A 23,031-nucleotide genomic window follows, 5' to 3' on the forward strand; every position below is an offset into this window, starting at 1 on the left:
ATTAGACAATATATTATGTAATCATTAACGGTGGTTTTTTTTTACAAATAATAAATGCTCTTTAGTACCATTTATGTCTCAAAAGTTGAAGGTCGTAACAAGGGGAGCTACTCTTATAAGAAACCATTGTTTTTATTCATTCTCGTTTATTTATTTTTTATGATGACAATTTTGTTGATGTAAGTCTATGAGTTAGTATTTACTGTCAACCTATAATGGCCGATGACAGAGGAACTAGATCATTTAGCCAGGATAGACAAAAATTTGTCTCCATTTTATCTGGGGAATTAATGGAAATTCCTGAAAAATCAAAGGTAAAGTATTGGCTGGGGCTATTTGCCGGCACATGTGGTAAGAAAATCTGCAAGTTTTATTGCAATCGGTTGGTAATTGGGGTCTGTAGCCGTGCCACATTAAATGTGTGGTAACCTGATATCTCCGAAACCTCTAACTGGAAGTGATCAAAATTTTGCCTACTCTGAGATATTATTAATAATGTAATTATAATCTGCAAGTTTCATTGAAATCGGTTGGTAATTGCAGTCTGTAGCCGTGCCACATGAAATGTGTGGTAACCTGATATCTTGTAAACCGCTAACCGGAAAGGGCCGAAACTTTGCCTACTCTGAGATATTATTAATGTAATTAAAATCTGCAAGTGTCATTGAAATCGGTTGGTAATTGCGGTCTGTAGCCGTGTCAGATGAAATGTGTGGTAACCTGATATCTCGGAAACCACTAACCAGAAGTCGTCGAAATTTTGGCTGCTCTGAGATATTATTAATGTTATCATTTTCTGTAAGTTTCATTGAAATTGGTTGGTAATTGCGGACTGTAGCCGTGCCACATGAAATGTGTGGTAACCTGATATTTCCGAAACTGCTAACCGGAAGTGGTCGTAATTTTGGCTACTCTGAGATATTATTAATGTTATATTCTGTAAGTTTCATGGATATCGGTTCATAATTGTGGTCTGTAGCCGTGCCACATGAAATGTGTGGTAACCCCCATATCTCGGAAACTGCCAACTGGAAGTGGCCGAAAGTTTGGCTTCTCAGAGATGAATATTTCGCTCTTCTTCACCTCTGTTTTAAGGCTATTTTGGAATCCTTACCTACTATTTTTCACCGTGATTCTTCAGTGTTCGCCAAAGGAATCATTTCTTTCTGTATTTTCATATTGCAGCTATATTATATATAGGAACGGATAGGAACTGTCAACGTACATTGTCTGATCAGAGACAGTTCCTAAATGAACCAATAGTTCGCAAACAATGTGTTGCAATAAAAACAAACTACGATAATTTTTTCAATCACTTGAGTTTGGGCAACGAAAAATTTCAAGTGAGCACTGTTACATAGAAGATTTATATTAAAACAAATGATCACCAGTCAACTAAATTGTAATCACAGTGAATATATCACTGGTTGCAAAGAAGATAACAATAAAGATATAAAGATAAGTCATATATAGACAAAAACATTCTCATTAGATCTTTAACTTTTTAATGTCTCTGAGCGTTAAAATATTTGAGAGATACACTAGGAATATACTTGCTAACTATATACAATATTGTAAAAGTTGAATCTCTAATAAGAATATCAGTCCAAAAATGATTCAATTTTGTTCAGTATTTACCTGTACAGAGAAATCGGAAAATGGAAAATCATGACATAAATTATGGGGTGTATTTCAAACTAGCAAAACCATCTAAAAAACACATGTCAGAATTGAGATTTGATATTTGACCACAGCCTTATGAATTGTCCAATCTTGTACAATTATATTCTACAAATATGACATACGTATGTACATGTAAGCTTAGAGGGTAGAATTTGGTCATAAATATATTTCAAAAGATAAAGCAAAAATGGGAAGTTTAAGATAGAAAAGTACAACAGACATGAGACTAATCTCATTTCATATACAATACTTCTATTGTTGTAAAAGTGACATAAATCATAGATTTAACATACTGTCAGCCCTTTGTATGAATTGATCTATCTGGACAAGTATCGGTAACGTAATTAGCTTCCATTTTTTCAAGAGAGACCATTTTTATTGTACAGTGGGTTTTATTTTATCAGAGGTGATTTCAAACATATGCGTTAGTTTTTATACGCCCACATTTTCATGTGGGCATATATGGTTGTCGCCCCTATCCGTACGTCCGTCCAGATGTCCGTCCACAATTTGTTTGTGGAAACTCTACAGGTCACAATTCTTATCCGATATGGACGAAATTTAAAATATAGGTTTATCTCCAAAACATCTCAGTTCCCTTCGATATTGGCATTTATTGAATCAACACTTCATGGATTATGCCCCTTATTATATGAAAAATCACGTTTTTAGCTTGTGGACACTCTTAGAGGTCAATTTTCATCTGATTTTGATGAAACTTGAAATGCATCTTTATAACCCATATTTGCGCACGTCAGTTCCTATCTTCCTGAATTATGGCCCCCGATTGTACAAAAAATCATGTTTTTAGCTTGTGGTTCCTCTAGAGGTCACAGTTATTATCCGGTTTAAAAAAAACGTTCGAATATATCACAGCAATAAATCCGACCAAAACTGCCGGAAAAATGGCAAATAGTGTAAAAATATGGTTTATCAAGGTTGTGGAGACTTTAGAGGTCACAATTTTGATCGAATTTTGATGAAACTTGAAATACATGTTTATTACCCAAGGATCTTGGTTCCTTTCGATAGTCGCGCATATCGGATCGGAACTTCCTAAATGCCTTGATTGTACAAAAAATCACAATTTTAGCTTGTGGTCCCTCTAGAGGTCACAATTTTTATCCAATTTAAAAAAATGTTTGAATATATCACTGTTACACCGTAATTTTGGTTGAGTTCGATTTTCGTGAAAATTGGACCAAAACTGCCTGAAGATGTGGCTGCCCCTTCTATGAAATTAGTGTAAATATATGGTATATCAAGGTTGTGGACCCTCTAGAGGTCAAAATTTTGATCCGATTTTGATGAAACTTGAAACTCATGTTAATATCACAAAGTTTTTATCCGATTTTTATGAAACTTGAAATGTATGATTATAATATTTGTGCATATCGGACCGTAACTGCCTGGATTATAGCCCCTGATTGTACGAAAAACCACATTTTTAGCTTGTGGACCCTCTAGAGAACACAAGTTTTATCCGATTTTAAATTGTACATCCTAATGACGGTTGAGTTCGAATTTAGTACGCATATAGTGTAAAAGTATGTAATACCAAGGTTGTGTACCCTCTAGAAGTCACAATATTTATCCGATTTTGAAATATATCTTTATATCCCAAATATCTCAGTCCATTTTGATATTCGCGCATTTTAGACCTTAGCTTCCAGGATTATGGCCCCTGATTGTACGAAAAATTGCTTTTTTTTTAGCCTGTTCTCTATCGATCTCTTGCAAAATGTGGGCGTATCTTGTCTGGCAACTGCTGGTTTGATAACCATAAAACACAAGCACTTTATATTTTGTTATGGCTCAGAGAATAGACCTACATGTAAGACTGTAAGTTTAGATACACAAAATATAATTATTTTTCTGTGTGATTTTAGGCCAAGTCAGTGATATTGAATAAGGCTCTCTATAAGATGACCATGTAAATAAACATGTGAATTATGGATAATAAATTTATATACATTTACATGTTATCTAGAAATTTAGCCATCCTTATTTTTGCTATTTCAGCTCGGAAAATGTAGAAGTGTGATAGAGTTTGAAAAACTTAACCGTGTTGGTGAAGGGACTTATGGAATTGTTTGTTAGTAATTATTTTATATTATTTATTTTTTAACAAACAGTATTCTATTCGCAGGAAAGGATTGCCTATATTACCTGTCTCCTCGACCTACTGTGGTTTATCATAATAATTACATCATGTTTGTGCATGAACTAGTATATTTAACGTACAGTTCCACCATTCTGGTGACCACTGAAATTAATGTGTATGTAAACTACTTACTAAATTATGTCAATTGGTGGGTTAAACCACAGTATATTTCTTTTACACTTTTTTTTTCCAGATTGTGCTCGGGATACAAAAAGTAACAAAATAGTAGCACTTAAAAAAATGAGAATGGAAAAAGAAAAAGATGGTAATTTGAAATGTAGAATTTATGTGAAAAATGAAAGTGTTGATTTGATTGTATTTATTAATTTATTTTGTGCTATGCAAAACTTGCAGCTGTTTCAGCTATCTATAATTGAGCATTGACTGTTAAGCCGCGGTCACATTTTACGGTCAAGCATGTGGTGGGTGTTATTTGTAGTTAACTGTAGTTGACCGTAGTTAAATGTAGTTAGGTGTAGTTCACCATAGTTATAAACTCTACTGTGACCGTAGTTTGAACGTAGTTGACCCTACTTGAACCTAGTTGACCGTCAATGACCATATTTGACCGTAAATGACCATATTTGACCATAGGGTCAACTACATTTAATCCACAGTCATAGTAGGGTCTTTTGCTAATTTTGAACCTACTTCAACCTAGTTGACTGTAATGGCACTGTGGTGAACTGTGTTCAAATTAACTACGGTCAACTACATTGGTGACATGAGATGTGACCTCGGCTTTAGTGATTTTGATGATAACTTCCATAATTATGTTCCTTGTTTAGTTGATGTTAGTCTACAATAATATAGATACAATAATTCATATATCTTTTTGAAATTGATATCGGTTGTCCATATCATTTAAACAAAGACATTTAAACAATGAAGCCTTTTGATTTTCAATGTTTTTTCCAAATTTATACACAATGTTTAAGGTCATGAGACGAAGAATCCTATTGATTTTCAGCGATTTCTGATGATTATTGCAAGAGTTATGGCCCTTGAAATGTGGTTGTATAAGGTCATGAGACGAAGACGCCTATTGATTTTCAATGATATCCGATAATTATGGCCCTTGATCACTTTGAAATATCTTGTGGACGCTCTAGAGGCTAAAGTTAATATTCGATTGACTTTAAATATATACACAGTGTTTAAGGTCATGAGACGAAGAAGCCTATTGATTTTCAACGATGTCCGATAGTTACTGCCAGAGTTATGGCCCTTGATCTCTTTGAAAAATCTTTGTGGATGCTCTAAAGGCTACAGTTAATATCCGATTGACTTTAAATTTATACACAGTGTTTAAGGTCATGAAACGAAGAAGCCTATTGATTTTGTACGATATCCGATAATTACTGCCAAAGTTATGGCCGTTGATCACTTTGAAAAATCTTGTGGACGCTCTAGAGGCTAAAGTTAATATTCGACATTAAATTTATACACGGTCTTTAAGGTCATGAGACGAAACAGCCCAGTTATTTTCAATGATTTCTGATAATTACTACCAGAGTTATGGCCCTTGATCACTTTGAAATACCTTGTGGTCACTCTAGAGGCTAAAGTTAATATCTGATTGACTTTAAATTTATACACAGCGTTTAAGATCATGAGACGAAGAAGCCTATCTTTATTGATTTTTGTTAATATATATTAGGTTGGCATGAAGAAAGATGTCTTTAAACTGCATTTTACACTAACATCTTTTATTATCTTATCTTACAGGTTTACCTATAAGTGGATTAAGAGAGATAGATATTTTATTAAATATTCGCCATGAGAATATAGTTGAGATGAAGGAGGTTGTTGTAGGTAAAAGTTTAGACAGGTAATTATTCATTTGATATCTATATACATAGCATTTTCAGTGTCTCTTTTTCAAGCATATTCTCATGCAGTAGGTTTGATGTATATTTAGTGATATTACCATTTACCAGTCAGATATTCATGCTTTGTTCACTATATTATGTTACCATGAAACAACAGGAATGAATAGTAACAGAAGTTTATAACCTTCCTTACCTTACAATTTTTAGAAAATTATCAGAGAACTAGGAGAGGTTAGACATTTTGGACTAGCATTAAAAAGAACAACCATTAGCTTCAATAAAATGAATTAATAAACTGTTTTTATACACCCACATCAAATTTATAATTACTTCATGAGTTGTTACTCTTAATCAGATTTTAGTGTATTATAAATGCTTCATTACCAAAAAAAGTAAAAATATACGACAACACTTGTTGACTGCCCGGACGATTTAGCTGCTGTGGGCGTATGTTTCGTTGCCTGGCAACCTATCTTTAGTGCTTAGGTTGTTTTTGCAAAGAAAAAATATAAACTTAAGAGTTAAAAAAAAAGCATCCAAATGTGACTCAAACATTGGCCTTGTCATAGTAGGTAAACAGTCATAACTTATTGTCATTTTACAATTTGAAGAATTCAGTTTAATAAAAGTTAATCAAAAGTAATGTATGTGAATTCTTTTGATAAAAGAAACATAAAAAAAAGAAAACGATAACTTATCTATATATGTGTTTTATTTCAGTATCTTCCTGGTAATGGAATATTGTGAACAAGATTTAGCATCATTACTGGATAACATGGCAGCTCCATTTTCAGAATCGCAGGTGCAGTAACTTCTTCATCTAGGGAATGTTGGTGTGCAATGAAACACATCTCTAATGCATTGAATGGTGCAGCCTCTTTTGTAATAGATATACCACAGCTTATAGACAGAATGGATAGAGAGAATAATATGGATAATATTAAATGAATTCCATGTAATAATGATATGTGTAAGGAATATATCCTACACATATTCTTTGTGGTATATTAGTAGAAAATAGAATTCAAAGTACCACTATTACCCCCATATGTAACTGTGACAAAGGGAGCAGGGGCATTTTTATTTTTGAAAGTTCTCATTTATTTTTTATGATTATTTTATTCAGGTGTAGCTCACAGTTATTTATAAATTCGTTGTTTCTGTTTCAGGTTAAATGTATAATGCTCCAGTTATGTAAAGGGTTAAGATACTTGCATGAAAATTTTATCATCCACCGTGATTTAAAAGTTTCCAATTTACTCATGACCGATAAAGGGTGTGTTAAAATAGGTAAGAGCATCACCTGATTTTTAAATGAATTAAAAAAGAATAACAGTATTCACATTGATAAACAAATAGAAATCATGTGTCCATGGATATTGATACATTATAACTACTGAATGGTACTAAAAATAGTTCAGTTTAAAATATCTCCTGAATTTGAAGTTTGTCAAGATTAATTGAAAATTTAATAGAGTTTGCTAACAATCAGTACACACTTTTAAAATAAAATAGCGTTGTTTTCCTATTTCAGCTGATTTTGGTTTAGCTAGAAAGTATGGTATACCTACAAAACCAATGTCTCCGAAAGTAGTTACTTTATGGTAAGTTTATATTAGCACCCTTACCAGACAGTGTTGTATAATTGCACTGTGGCGTTCCTACCAACCCATTGAAATGATTTATTGAAAATGACCAGAAATTACTACTTTTGTACTTGCATTTGGAAGCAGTTTTACCCAGGGAGCCTAGAGTAAATTATCTTGGTCTGGGGCCTTGTTTGGCATTGATCTGATACATTGTTTCAATTAATTACACACTAAGGTCTATACAGTTAAATATTTGTTTCGAAAGATTGAAGTGGAAGCCCGCTGGTTTATATTTTGGCTCATTGTGTAGACAGTGGAACATACAATCAGTTATATCTAACACTGATTAGATCCAGTAGACGTGGTACAAGGGTTAATCAGCGAACTGGATGTATGAGATGTGTTGTTGACGTTTGGGAAAGTAGGACGAGGGGAAATGTGTAGGGAGTGAAGTGCTGTAAAGGGATAGTTAGATGTATTATGAATGGTTAGAGTGGCTGTGGTGTTACGGTGAAATACTATGCCGCCACCGTAACACCACAGCTTTATGATTTGTTAGACAGGAGTGATGTAATGGGTGTCAACAACTGGGTATGCTGGTACCGTCGCAACGTAGCCGTGAAATATATATTGTGGGGGGGGGGGCGGAAACGGAAAAATATACAATGTTGACAGTTTGTGCCAGGCATGAGGTTGCGCAGACCGAGCGGCAGCTCGATAGGGAGTGTGTCAGTTTTCTGTAAGCAGTGAAAACACTATTTTGGCATTGTTTGCGGGGTTAAACCTAAAAATCACATTAATAAACCTATTGCACGATATTGTGAAACTAGCTGACGAAGACAGCTCGGGCGGCGATTGTTCGACTCGGGGCTGCTCTGTCAGTATCTAACAAACGCATTTAGTTCGCGTACAACTTTTAAAAACCGAATGTCAGTATGGTATTTCTAACATAATTGGTTATCGCAAAAACAGAGTAAACTCGCCACCGTAACACCACAGCTTTATGATTTGTTAGACATGAGTGATGTAATGGGTGTCAACAACTGGGTATGCTGGTACCGTCGCAACGTAGCCGTGAAATATATATTGTGGGGGGGAAGGGCGGAAACGGAAAAATATACAATGTTGACAGTATTGCAAGGCATGAGGCTGCGCAGACATAGCGGCAGCTCGATAGGGAGTGTGTGGGAGGGTCACCCTCATAACAAATTTTTTTTTTAAATTTCAGTTTTCTGTAAGCAGTGAAAACACTATTTAGGCATTGTTTGCGGGGTTAAACCTAAAAATCACATTAATACACCTATTGCACGATATTGTGAAACTAGCTGACGAAGACAGCTCGGGCGGCGATTGTTCGACTCGGGGCTGCTCTGTCAGTATCTAACAAACGCATTTAGTTCGCGTACAACTTTTAAAAACCGAATGTCAGTATGGTATTTCTCACATAATTGGTTATCGCAAAAACAGAGTAAACTGAAAGCGAGTAATCTCGACTAGTCTATAGCCTACTTACAGTACTACACTGGTCACTAGGCTTCCTATATTGTTGTTTGTGGATGGTTTACTACTCAGTGATAAGCCTGCGCCGCAAAAAGAGGTCTCGCCTTTTATTATTAGTATAATGACTTCCTCATGTGCGGCAGGTTAGTTTGCTTCTAAAAACACTGTTTTCCGTTCCAAAAAATACAAAAGTAATTTTCTACCAGATGACCATGGTTCTTTTCACCGAGACTAGATAATTTCTCTCGGTGTAAGGATATAGCTATGGATAAGTTCATACAAGGTCAATAAATCCGCGGTCACTTCGGGTCACACTGTTGAGAAAATAAACCGATGGGTTTGTTTAGTAGCAAATCGAGCGTGAATCAACTGAGTTTGTACTGAAAAATTTTTGAGTGATATGTATGAACTGTCTTCACACATTCGGTTTATAATTAGCGATACACAGCTACAGTGGCAAGTGTTGTACTTCACAGACTGTTTACCTCCGAACTACCTCCGCACGAAATCCCCGATTTGGGTACTTGTTAAAAGAAAAAGAAATAGTACCTGTGCGCGTGCCAGTAAAAAAAAAACTAAGAGTTTGCGCATAAAAGTGCCCGAACGTACCAGGCGCCAGGTCATCTAGAGATGTAAAATTTTAAATGAAGACAATTTATCACCCAAAAAAACCAAATCATCATGACAAATCCAATGAAAGTTACAAATTTGCTGCTTGTGACTCAAATCAAAATGGATATATTATTTTTGACAAACTAATTGCAAGATTAGTTTATTCCAAGTTAGTGGATGTACATTATTTAGAAGTTAGTTGTTGCTTGGTGTGGAAAAATCTCAGTTGCTGCTTGTTGCATTGTATTGTATATGCAATTAAACACCCACCAGTTTATAAGATATGCTTATGGATGATTTGGATAAAGAAGAAATTTCCCATGTCATAAAGCCACATGAAACTGATAAACATATTATTAAAATTGATATTTTTGTAACAAGCTTCATTTTATTTGAACTTTCTTAACTTGAAGTGGCATTAGGTAAGATTAGATAAAGAGCTGACAGTTCTCGCTATAATAGTTAAAAAAATAGATAGTGAAAAGAAAATATGCTGAAAATTTCAGTGAAATTACTTCATGGTGATACAATTTTTGTCTAGCCTCGATTTTCATTACTACCATTGTTACGATAATAAACAAAGTCTTGATTATCCATTTTTTATGGTTATTTTATCAACCACAAAACATATTAATAATAATAATATATATTGTTTATAGACTGTTAAACACAAATTGTCTCAACCGTCTTTACATGGGCGTACTACACATAGTATATACATAATAATAAATGAATAAAAACTATTAATAACTCCTAAAAAATCTCAATTAAAGATATACAAATGTATGCCTATAAAAATATTAGTTTGACTAGTAGTATTATTGCCTAATTGAATAAATATGTTTTGAGGTTGGATTTAAACAGGCTGAATTTTGTGAGTGATCTAAGTCTTAGTGGCAGCTCATTCCAGAGAGTAGGCGCGACACGACTGAAGGCGCGATCGCCATACAACTCACTGGATTGTTTTCCATGTGTTTTTTGGGAAAAGGGTTGCAACTTCACCTCATCACTGCTTCTAGTCCGATAAGATCGAACTTGAATACTAATGATATCAGTGAGGTAGCAAGACGCTGACTCACTATGGCGTATTAACTTGAAAATTATACATCACAGTTTGAAATGAATCCGCTTCTCAACTGGGAGCCAGTGTAGCTCTCAAAGTATGGGCGGCATCTCTGCGTGACGCTCCAGCTTCCTTCGGATCACCAGTCGAGCAGCAGAATTCTGAACATGTTGTAATTTCTGTAACTTGTATTTCGGGACACCATAAAACAGACTGTTGCAGTAATCCAGCTTTGATGTCACAAAGCCATGCACCAATTTCTCAGTACTGGCCTGGTCTAACAAATGCCAGATTCTCCCTATACGCCACAGTGAGCGGAAGCCTTGCTACACACACTCTTGATCTGAACATCCATCAGTCCAGCCGAGTCCATCATCACCCCCAAGTCACCAGCGGAAGCTGATGGCGAAACAAGCACCTCACCAACTCGTACATCACCCGCGACAACCTGCAGACTTACATTTTTCTTGCACGATGAGAAACAGACAATTTCAGTCTTATCATCATTGAATGCAAGTAAGTTTGCACGCATCCAGAGACGAATCTCATCTATACAGGCCTCAATACAACCGGCAGAAATCGAGTCCATTTGAGAGTCACAAGTGATGTAGAGCTGGGTGTCATCAGCGTATATCACAGCATTTAGACCATAGCAGCTGATGCTGTCCTCGACTGGAGTCATGTATAATGCAAACAGAACCGGTCTTAGGACCGAGCACTGGAGAACACCAAATTCTAGAGGATGGTCCTTCGACACCACTGATCTAACTGACGCTCTTTGTGTTCTTCCTCAAAGAAAGGAATTGATCCAATCGTAAGCCTGACCACAGACCGCAAAACGTTTACACAGTGAAAAGTTCGCAAATGTCTCTGGAAGCATAGAAATCTCAACATTATTCGGAAGAATGCCAGCTGATGTTTTCTTAGAGCCTGAGATACTGTCAACAATATTGAAAAGTTCCTTTGAATCAGCTGCCAAAATATTGCGATGAAATGACGCCTTTGATTCCTCAAGTAGCCTGTTGTAGTTAGCCCGAGCAGCCTTGAACATTTGAGGATGAACTTCCAATTTAGTGTCCAAAAATTGACATTCAAGCTTTCTGAGCGCTCGCCGTTCTGCCAATAAATCAACAGTAAACCATTCTGCTCAGGGTTTGTTCATTTATCACATTTGTCATTTCAGAATTATAGGCAGTCGCGAGTGAATTGACATCGACAATAGATTCCACCTGCTTTAGTGAATTCACTATTGAGGCCTTCAATGCAGGGGGTCGGTGAATAATGGTTGTGAAGTGGACTACGTAATGATCTGAAGGCATTGTGCGAACGGTTACGAAATTTCCAATCCATGTATCAGATGCACGAGTGAGAACCAAGTCCAATGTGTGGCCTGCTTGGTGCATGCTCCTGTTCACGTGTTGTACGAGGCCGAGTGAAGAAATTAAATCAAGAAATTGCTGAGCTTCAGAACACCGCGCATGTCCATGTGTAGATTGAAGTCGCCGACAATCAATAGGTGGCCCGACGACACTATGAGACCTTCCATAAGTTCGCCAAATTCTTGTAGGAACGCTGGGACGCCGAACTTGTGTTTTTCTGAATACCCAGGTCTGTAAATGGTTATGGCACGAATCAGTGTACTACCAGCGTGAATACTTGCATCCAGCACTTCCATTGATTTGAACTTGTCGCATGGATTCCGTTTTTTCTTCAGGTTAGATCTGAATAGGAGAGCAACACCGCCGCCTTGGCGCTTGGAGCGTGGAACGTGCAATGGTTTGTAGCCGGCTATTGATGAAGTGAAGTCCGCATCTAGTAGTGCACCATTCTTCTCGGTTATCCAGGACTCAGTTAACAAAAACACGTCAGTTCTATTGGTTATAATAGACGCCGACAATGCACCGATCTTCCTATTCATCGAGTGTGCATACCATAGTGAAAAGTTCAAACACTGAGTAAGGTTATGTAACGGATGATAAGGAATCTTAACGAGCGTAGGAATACGGTTATTTTCTACGGGTAAAAAAGTTCACTATCGGACGAATAGGACGTTGAAATTTGGAGTAACCTCCTCGCTTACCCTGCGGTCTTTTCCATCTTCTCCACCTTGTTGTTACAAAACCAGTGGAATAGTCCAGATTAAGTCTGATTGAACAGACTGAGGAAACAATTTTGTTTCCATGTTTGGATTTACCACCTCTAGTTCCTCTAAAGGGTCTAAGCAGATCAAGGTCATGTAGCACAGATTGATTGATATATTTTTTAGAGAATTTAGAATACTGTCTCTTTAATTCAAAAAGTTGTTGACGTGAGTAGGAAATCATTTTATAGTTCAGGAAAAGCTCACTTTGAAGATGGCTCACATAACACTCAAAAAAGTTCACATGATAGTGGCCAACAGGTAAATTGTAACTAAAAATAGCACAGATTATCCAATTTATGATAAAGTTTACAATCTAAAATCTAAAAAACATCACAACACCAAAATTAGAACATTAGGAGACATTAATTTTCACAGTTTGGTCCAGATATCCTTATCTTGATTTCATACAAATTTCAATTATCACCAAAAAGTAATTACACAGAAAATTTAAAAAAAACCAATCAGAGCAAATTAACACAGCTGCAGCCAACAAGGGTGCAGTATACTAAAATCTACTAAATATCAAGTGGCATCAAGAGATAATTATGATCTTGGTATATAATGTCTAATAAAATTAATAATTTATATAACATTTCTGTCTATTTCAGGTATAGAGCACCAGAGCTACTTTTTGGATCCAAAACACACTCTACAGCCATTGATATCTGGTTAGTTCAATTTTTGGGGGTTATATTAATATAAAGCCAGATACAACACATTATGTTAGAGAATTATGAGTGACTATATCAGAGGAATATTTTCACACATTTGAACTGCTTACATTTTAGGAAAATTCTGTTTTTCAATCAAGGAAAGTAACAGAGTATAACCCATAACATATGGATATAAGTATATATATATATATTGCATAATCCTAAAGAGATTTCCCATTCAAATATCCAATCTTTTTCTTTTTAATTTGGATTGGTAATGTCTTTTTTTTTTTTTTTTTAAATTTCAAATGTCAAAGATTGTAAATAACTTAAAGATGCATTATGTAAGAATTAGATAAAGAGCTATAACAGTTAAAAAATAGTTGATGGGAAATGAATATATTGAAAATTTCAGTCAAATTACTTTATTCTGTGCAAAGTTTTGACAAGTCTTGATTATCTATTTTATCGTTAAACTCTTAAATGGCCCTGGTGTTCTAATCTACTTAAATCAGAGCCATCCGATGGCTTAGAGAGTTAATTAAGGGCTTATGTTAAAGTCACATCAACACTTTATACTTATGTGTACTGTGCAAGAGGAAAAATTTTGCTCCGACAGTGGCATTTTCGCCAATTCCTCTTTGAATTCCAACTGCCAAGGGACTTTATCAATTGTACATGTAACCTATGTTTGTGTTCTATCCGAAAGACTAGACACTCTTTCCTTGAAAGTCCATATGACCGAAGCACACAACCACCATGGCTCCCTGAAGACTTAGAAAGTTTTATGGCCTTTTTATGTAGTAAAATTGGAGATTGCTAGGACGAGTTGTTTTAGTCTTCCCAACTGCGCACCATATATGTTTTACACAGTGATTAATTCTCAAAGATCAGTTGACCTTTATTTTTGGATATTTAATCAGTTCTACAGAATGATATAATTTGTGTTACAGGTCCGCAGGATGTATATTTGGTGAATTGTTAGCACATAAACCGTTACTACCGGGTCGATCAGAACTACATCAAATAGAATTAACTATACAAATGTTTGGAACTCCTAATGAAACAATATGGCCGGTATGTTTACAATTCTAATTTTGAATTAGGTTAGATTTGTTAATGTAGGCCTACCCTAAATTGTTAATATTAAAAGAAATATTTATTCAGACTAGATGGTGTTAATTTAACACCTTAATATTGATCTCATTGCGACCAGGTAAATGAGATAATAAGTGTAACAAGTTTAATGGGGTTTTATATGCAAACATTGAAATGTCTGTTTGTCTCTCCTCCTTACATCCACAGTTATGATGCCACCAAATTTTTATTTAGACACAGTGTTTAAAGTCATTAGATGAAAATTCCTATTGTCAATTTAAAAAATCTTGTGGATGCTGTAGAAACCAAGTTATGATCTGATTGACTGTAAATTTATACACAGTATATGTTCATGGAACAAAGAATCTGTTTGATTTTCAGCGATTTCCACAACTTGAACAGCTAAATTCTTGATATTACATGGTTTGTATACTAAACATCAGCATCAGGCACAACAAAAAACCAAACAAATTGTAATGATATATTTGTTATTGTTATTTAATGGGTTAGTACTTGATGGGTTTTTAGTGTCTTATAAATGCTTTCATTACCAATAAAAGAAAAAATATGTGACAACCTTTGTTGACTGTTCAGGCGACATAACTGCTGTGTTCATATATTTTGTTCCCTGGCAACCCATCTTTCAATTTGGGGTTGAGCAAGGTTTGAGTTGGAAATGTGGTGGGAGAGGGGGACATCAGCCCACTGTTGACTAGTAAATGAAATGAAATGGGGTTTAACGTCCCTGTTGAGTAGTAAACATTAGCTTCTTGAAATGGAAAAAATGGATATTTTGTCAAATATGAAGTGCAAAATAAATTAGAATTCCATTACATGTTGCTATGAAATTACTACTCTCAGATTGCTTAATGGGAGTATTTCCCACTAGCAGAATTATTTGAAGCTCTTTAATTTTTTTAGGATTTTCCACAACTCCCTGCATTAGAACAGTTTACTTTAAAACAACAACCGTAAGTAGCTCTCACTAAACGTTTATAATTACAGTCAAAACCAAGTAATATAAACTTTGCACCTGTGCTACTTCTAAGGGTAGAGTCTCATCAACTCATTGACAAAGAGAGGATATTTAAAAATGAAGATACAATGGAAATGATTACAAAATGAAAGTAGAGGCTAAATTTCTCATGTGATTGAAATGCATGAACTGTCTTTGTTTGCATGAGGTGAAGAATGCTATTGATTTTCAACAATTTCAAATAATTCCTGTGGCAGTTGTGGCCCTTGCTCAAATTACCGGTACAGTTATTATATAATTGATATTGGCACAAGATAAAACTGGAAACTAATTAAAAATGAATTATTCCTGATAATTATTTTATGGTTTGTTACTCTTGATCAGTTTTAAAATGTTTCCATTACCTACACAAAAATAAATATGTGACAACCGTTGTGGACTGAATAAATAAGTTTATCTAATGTCATTCCTGATCCCAAGCTTTTTGTGCAATCCACACAACCTGAGAATTATCCATATGAGGATCAGTTATTAATATTTATTTGTCTTTTCTTTCTCAGATATAACAATATAAGGCATACATTTCCATGGCTGTCAGAACCAGGCATTCGTCTGCTTAATTTTCTCTTCATGTATGACCCCTTAAAAAGGTAGAGTAGAACAAGTAAATCTTTTGTAGTAACTAACAGAAAGATATTGAATTGTTTTTCTTTACATTTTTGGTTTTGATAATTTAAAAGATTGGATTTATCAAATTTAGAAAAATTAAAGAAAATAATTGCTAATTTTAGCTTAAAGATGCATTATGTAAGAGCTAAATCTTCCTATTGCAGGTCCTTTTTTCTGGTTTCAAATGTTATATTATATTATATAAATTATTATTAGTAGAGTAAAGATAAGCCATATGGAGTGAATACCTGGAACAAATTGCAACAGAATTTTTTTCGATGGAAAAGATAGGTTTTCGAGTAATAAGCATAAATCCAATATGGCCGCCATTGGCACCTTAAAACTCCAATATCTCTGGAAAAGTTGTGTTTGGAGGGTGTAAATGTATTATGGGTAGATAGGAAAGTGGTACAGATGGCTCAAAAAAACAAAGCGAAATCACGTCCGTTTGACGTCACACGGCCAACAATTTGCATAAATCCAATATGGCCGCCATTGAAACTTAAAACTCCGATATCTCGGGAATGGTTAAGTTTGGAGGATGTAAATGTATTATGAGTAGATAGGAAAGTGCTACCAAAGAACTAGAAAAAAAACTATGCCAGGTGACTTCCGTGTGACGTCATAACGTCATACGACAAAAAATTAGCATAAATCCTTCCTCAGTAGTGATTTAATGGAGCGAAGCGTACGGTATTTAGATGGAGTGAAGCGTAAGGTATTTATAGGTAAAATCATGCTAATTCATGCTAATTGTTGGCTGTATGACTTATGACGTCACAAGGACGTCACCTGACATTGTTTTTCTAGTTCTTTGGTAGCACTTTCCTATCTACTCGTAATACATTTACATCCTCCAAACTCAATCATTCCTGAGATATTGGAGTTTTAAGTTTCAATGGCGCCCATATTGGATTTATGCTAATTATTGGCTGTATGACGGTATGACGTCACAGGAACGTCTTTTAGCTATGTTTTTCTGGTTCATCTGTACCACTTTCCAATCTACCCGTAATACATTTACACCCTCCAAACTCAGCCATTCCCGAGATATTGGAGTTTTAAGGTGCCAATGGCAGCCATATTGGATTTATGCTAATTACTCGAAAACCTATCTTTTTGTTTTGGGTGATTTTTGTTTGGGAGACCTTCAGGGACCCCTATACCAGATTCCGTTGAGAAAAATTCTGTTGCAATTTTTTCTAGGTTATTTATTATTTTTACCAGACTATATTTAGACTTTTATTCACATGACAAGCCCTAATCAACACTCTAGACAATCTGTTGGATTGAATATTTAGTGGATTAGACAATGTTTGCTATATCTTTGTTAAACATTAAAATGTAAAATAGAGACTTTGTTTATTATAGTAGCAATAGTACTTTATCTAAATCTTATGTAACTTATCTCTAAGCTAAGTTCATAACTTTGGATCTGCTTGTTGAAGTTGTATGTGTTGAATTCTCTGAATTTACAGGGCTTCAGCCGAAGATATCATTGAGAGTTCGTATTTTACTGAACCACCACATCGTAAGTACATTTTTAATCCAAATAGTTCTATTGAAAAGCTGTGTAATTTTTATACAGTCATATTTTAATGGGGTCGTATGTTGCCATCACAAATGTAGGGCCTACATTGTCTGTTATTTCTTCTGGTGTAATTTTATTTTAATAATTTTCTTACACACAGGGTCTTTAGCAGACGAAACCTAAGCGAGAGAGAGAGAGAGAGAGAAATTGAGTTTAACATCCATTTGAAACAGACTAGGTCATTTTGGGACTAACATATGGTTCAATTTTATCTCAATAATTCGCTTATGCATTGGGGTCTCTAGCTGTAGGAGGAACTGAAGGACCCGGAAAAAACCCACGAGGTTGGACAGGCAATCCTACTCCTGGTCACGAACAACCAAAACCACACCAGTTGACTCAATGACAGACCTTGATTCAGCACACACACTATTCATTCGGCCATCCCCCCCCCCCCTGAAACCTTAGCATATCCATGTGATAAGCCAGGCAACACTGGTATCGAGTCAATTTTTGAGGCCACATTATTTATTTTTAATTTTAAACTCAAAACATGGTCTAGTATCATCGTCAACATTTAAGTCTTTTATTTAAAATTCAAATCATGCCAGAAACTTTGATATCAATAGTTTTATACCATCGTATAAGTGTTTTGTGGGAGGGGTGGGGTGTTGGATCATAATGTCTGTTATTGAGTAAACTGGTGTGGCTTCGATTCCCTCCCTAGTTGTATGTGACAAGGAGTAGGGTCGCCTGTCCAACCTTGCTGGTTTTCTCCAGTTTCCTCCCACTGCTTAAGACACTATGCGCAAGCGAATTATTGAAATAAAATTGAACCATGTTAGTCCCGAAATGATCTAGTTTGTGTGGAGTGGAGGTTAAACCCTATTTCTCTCTCTCAGATATCACTGTAGTACCGACGGTAAACACAGCAGACCGGGTCGTGGACGAGGCTCGAGAACAGCGGTTATGGACCGTTCGTGGCAGCTTTGGGCAACCTGAGAGTTTACAAGTTCCGGGGATAGTATGGTCGCAAGGCTGAAACTTGAAGGAATTGATGGAATGGCACCACAAGGAGTGGAGTCTGTGGCTTGATTTGACTGAACACAGGTCAACTTACCTGGTCCGGACATCGTCAGGATTGACAGATGCTCGTGCAGTTCTTTCTCAATTCGATGGGTGGTGGTGCATGGCCGTTCGTGGCGGGTGAAATGAAAAGTCTGATTTATTCCGCTAACGGGCGTGGCCTCGCTCTTTACTAGCCGGCTTGTGGTTCAAGACTAAGTTAATGATCAAGTTACCTCAAAATGTGAACGTCATTGAAACTGAAGTTCTATGTGTAATTGTATAGCCTATATAAGTTGAATTAGTCAAGTCGTCTTGAAAGTGACCCAACTTTGCTTGTGTAAGGAGATTTAAATGAAATCTGAACCAAACTGGGCAAATGAAGACGGACTAACACTTATATCGAATTCCAACTGTCAAGGGTTCTTTTATATGTACGCCATATGTACACTGGACCTCACTTTTTTGTCCCATCTGAAGGACTTTACATTGTCCCTTGCAAGGCCCTCTGCCCTGCATCACAGACAAGGGCGAACCTTGCAGAAAATTTCTGATGAACTTTCTCTGTCAATCCCAGGATCGAACATATGACCTCCAGGTCAGCGAGCTATTATCTTGCTCACCATAAGGAGATTTAAGACTAAGTACGAAAAAAGTTTGTGTTGTTAAAAATGTGTTTATTGGGGATGTTTTGGGAATACTGTTGGATGTGTTCATTTATTGTTGTCTATATTTTGTAGCTTGTGAACCAGAGTTTATGCCTTCATTTCCTCAACATAGATTAAAACGTAGACAAGCTGAAGAAAATCCTAAGGAAGAAGTGTAAGATTTACTAATTACGTAAATTAGAAAGCAAAATGAGCATTATAATTAGAATAATCCTTCACCACATACTCTCCATAGATATGTGCAAATGTTGTTGGTACTATTGCATACTTTGACAAATATTTTAGGATTATACAAAACATTTAAACTTTACCAGCAAAAGCTTTATTATTCATATATTTCAGAAAACCAAAACTTAATGATTCTTTTAAGGATTTTGGTAGCAGTTCATTTGAATCAGCAGTAAGTATTATTATATTATAAATACTTCATTTTGTTTTATTGTCATTCCAATTTTTAAGCTCTCACTTTTATCAGAACATTACTGGTAAGGACTGTAGTTTATATTGATGGTTGATTTTACATTAGTGACAGAAGGCTATGAACAACAGTCTCTTACTGACTTGAATCGGCGTGTCAATAAATGAATCTGTAGAACAAAATACACTAATATTCGATCAAATTAGTATAGTATCATGAGATAACAAATATTTGCATAGACTGGAGGTCAGTCTTATATAGTTACAGCAGGTATTGAGATTTAATTCTTTGACTTACATTTTAAATGGATTTTCTATGTACTGAATTTGTGTTTCATAATTAATTCTTGTGTTTGGAAACAAGTTAATTCTTCATTCTATTTTCAGACAAAGAAGCGAAAGCAGTCTCTTTGATTGCTAATTTATCAAGAAAGGTGTATGTCAATCCAACTCTTAAATGTGTATTCCTAAAACTATCAACAATATATTATAATTGGTATTGTGAACCAAAATACATGTATCAGTGGTAGATAATCTTACAGCTTGGATTGAATTGGATTAAAAATAGACCAGTCAAAATAATTTAGCCAAGATTATGGTTTGCACTGGCTTGTTTTGACCATATTACCTGTTGATTAATTTTCCATTTAACATATCTTTGTAAATACTGATACTCCTTTTAAGTGATTGAACTTTCACAATAATATTGAAGTTTTTAGCACGGGAGATTCAAAATCCCTTGAATACTGATCAAAGACTTTAATGTCATTTTGCCAACCAATTACCGGTAATTAGAATGGGATTTTTCTTTCATTTGAACAGATCTATCTTACCATATATATTTATTTTTTCTTGAGATTTATATTCCTATTTTAAAAATGCATTAGACATAAATTACTGAATATAAAGTTCATTTTAGATGAAGTAAATGCCCACAGTCGTGAGTATTTTTCATTTAATGTCATCTTTTTTAAGCCTCTAGGATAATTCGTATCAGGACTATTAGTCCCATAGGACTATTCGTCCCTTAGGGCTATTCATCCCCAGACAATTTGTCCTTTAGGAAAATTCATCCCCTAGGACAGTTTGTCCCTGGACAACAGTAATAGGAGTTCCATTACCAAAGATTGTTGCCAGCCAGGCAACGAAACATACGCCCACAGCAGCTAAATCGTCCGGGCAGTCAATAAGAGTTGTCGCATATTTTTACTTTTTTCGGTAATGAAACATTTATAATACACTAAAATCTGATTAAGAGTAACAACTCATTGAGAAATTATCAGAAAACCATTAGAATTTGTTTGGTTTTCATAAATTTCTGCCCCATGCTAACATTTAGTATACAAAACATTTAATATCATGGATTTAGCTGTACAAGTTATCAAAATTCATTGAAAATCAATATACTTGTTCGTCTCAAGACCTTAAACTCTGTGTATCAATCTGAAGTCAATCGGATGATAACTTTAGCCTCTAGAGCGTAACAAGATTTTTCAAAGTGATCAAGGGCCATAAGTTTGGCAGTAATTATCAGAAATCGTTGAAAATCAATAGGATTCTTTGTCTCATGACCTCAAATACTGTGTATAAATTTAAAGTCAATCAGATATTAACTTTAGCCTCTAGATCGTCCACAAGATTTTTCAAAGTGATCAAGGGCCATAACTCTGGCAGTAATTATCAGAATTCGTTGAAAATCAATACTCTTCTTTGTCTCATGACCTTAAACACTGTGTATAAATTTAAAGTCAACCGGATATTAACTGTAGCCTCTAGAGTGTCCACAAGCAAGTTTGGACGCCTAACCGACGCCAATATACGACCACATTTCAATGTGGGCGTATGAAAACTAATTAATCTTTACTTTTTATCCTAAATCTCAGTTTTGATGCTAGTTTTACATCGTTTTACATTTAGTATTAAATCTAGGCCTTAACTTAATGCTTCCTAGAGTTTTTTTTGGGCTAATTGATATGCATGTAGTAATAAGCTATGATCAGTGACACCTTTTGTGAGTAAGAGAATCCATTTATCCTTTCACTATGGTATTGTCCAGTGTCAATACTGCACTTGACTTATAATCAATATGCATTATTCATGATAAAACAGTGTAGACCAGACATCAGTTAGTTTCAACTTCTTCAATTTCTTTAGAATAGCTGTTGATCATAATTAGGGGACGAATAGACCTAGGGAACGAATTGTCCTCAGGGACGAATTATCCCAGGGGACGAATTGTCTGGGAACGAGTTGTCAAGGGACGAATTGTCCCGTGCCCCTTTTTTAATGATCATCTCATGTGTGCACATCAATGTTAGAAAAAGAAAACAAGAAAGATGGATTATATGGTGTATATAAAACTATGAAATTTTTTGATCAGAAAAGTAAAGAATGCCTTGGTTTTAGGCATGTAACAATTCTCAGACATTAGTAGCCCATTTCCCAGTGGAGTATACAGAGGTGTGCGGAGAGAATTACGCTAATGAGAATGACATCTACATTTCCTTGAGTATTTGAGGGCACATAGCGAACCCCCCTGGTTGGAAATATCATTGGATTTGAGCCTTATCAACCATTTCTTAACATACCAGTAAACTCCTCAGAGTTGTCTATTCCTTTTATCCACCATTCTGTATAAACAGAATCCAATAATTTCACCATAAAGATAGGTTGCCAGGCAATGAAACATACACCCACAGCAGCTAAATCGTCCAGTAATGAAACATTTATAATACATTAAAATATGATTAAGAGTAACAACTCATTAAGTAATTATCAGAAAATCATTAGAATTTGTTTGGTTTTTATAAATTTCTGCCCCATGCTAATGTTTAGTATACAAAATATTTCATAACATGGATATAGCTGTTCAAGTTACCAAAATTCATTTAAAATCAATATACTTGTTTGTTTCAAGACCTTAAACCCTGTGTATCAATCTGAAGTCAATCGGATGATAACATAAGCCTCTAGAGCGTCATAAGATTTTTCAAAGTGATCAAGGACCATAACTTTGGCAGTAATTATCGGAAATCGATGGAAATCAATAGGATTCTTTGTCTCATGACCTCAAACACTGCGTACAAATTTAAAGTCTGGCGGTAATTATCCGAAATCTTTGAAATTCAATAGGCTTCATCGTCTCATGACCTTAAACACTGTGTATATATTTAAAGTCAATCGGATATTAACTTTAGCCTATAGTGCGACCACAAGACGGACGGGGGCGACGACAATATATGACCACATTTCAATGTGGGCGTATAAAAATGTGTGCCCACACTGAAGATTCACTAGTAAAGCTTAGTGGCTATTGTTTAGGTGATCTGTGGACATTCAGATGTCAAATTAACAATATTGTTATAAAT

The 23,031-nt window shown here is 35.3% G+C and overlaps 1 protein-coding gene across 1 annotated transcript; it reads left to right on the forward strand.

The window, feature by feature from the left end:
- Positions 1-91: 91 nt before the first annotated feature.
- LOC126816082 (cyclin-dependent kinase 10) lies at positions 92-20,596 on the forward strand. Its single transcript, XM_050542277.2, has 15 exons — positions 92-314; positions 3,706-3,778; positions 4,041-4,112; positions 5,576-5,678; positions 6,400-6,481; positions 6,849-6,969; positions 7,214-7,283; positions 13,195-13,254; positions 14,193-14,316; positions 15,259-15,308; positions 15,874-15,963; positions 17,461-17,513; positions 19,319-19,400; positions 19,589-19,646; positions 20,051-20,596. The coding sequence occupies exons 1-15, from the start codon at positions 216-218 to the stop codon at positions 20,075-20,077; spliced, it is 1,164 nt and encodes a 387-aa protein (XP_050398234.1). The 5' UTR covers positions 92-215; the 3' UTR covers positions 20,078-20,596.
- Positions 20,597-23,031: the final 2,435 nt, after the last annotated feature.

Source organism: Patella vulgata, chromosome 3 (genome assembly GCF_932274485.2).
Source record: "Patella vulgata chromosome 3, xgPatVulg1.2, whole genome shotgun sequence".
In the NCBI taxonomy this organism is placed as follows: Eukaryota; Metazoa; Mollusca; class Gastropoda; family Patellidae; genus Patella; species Patella vulgata.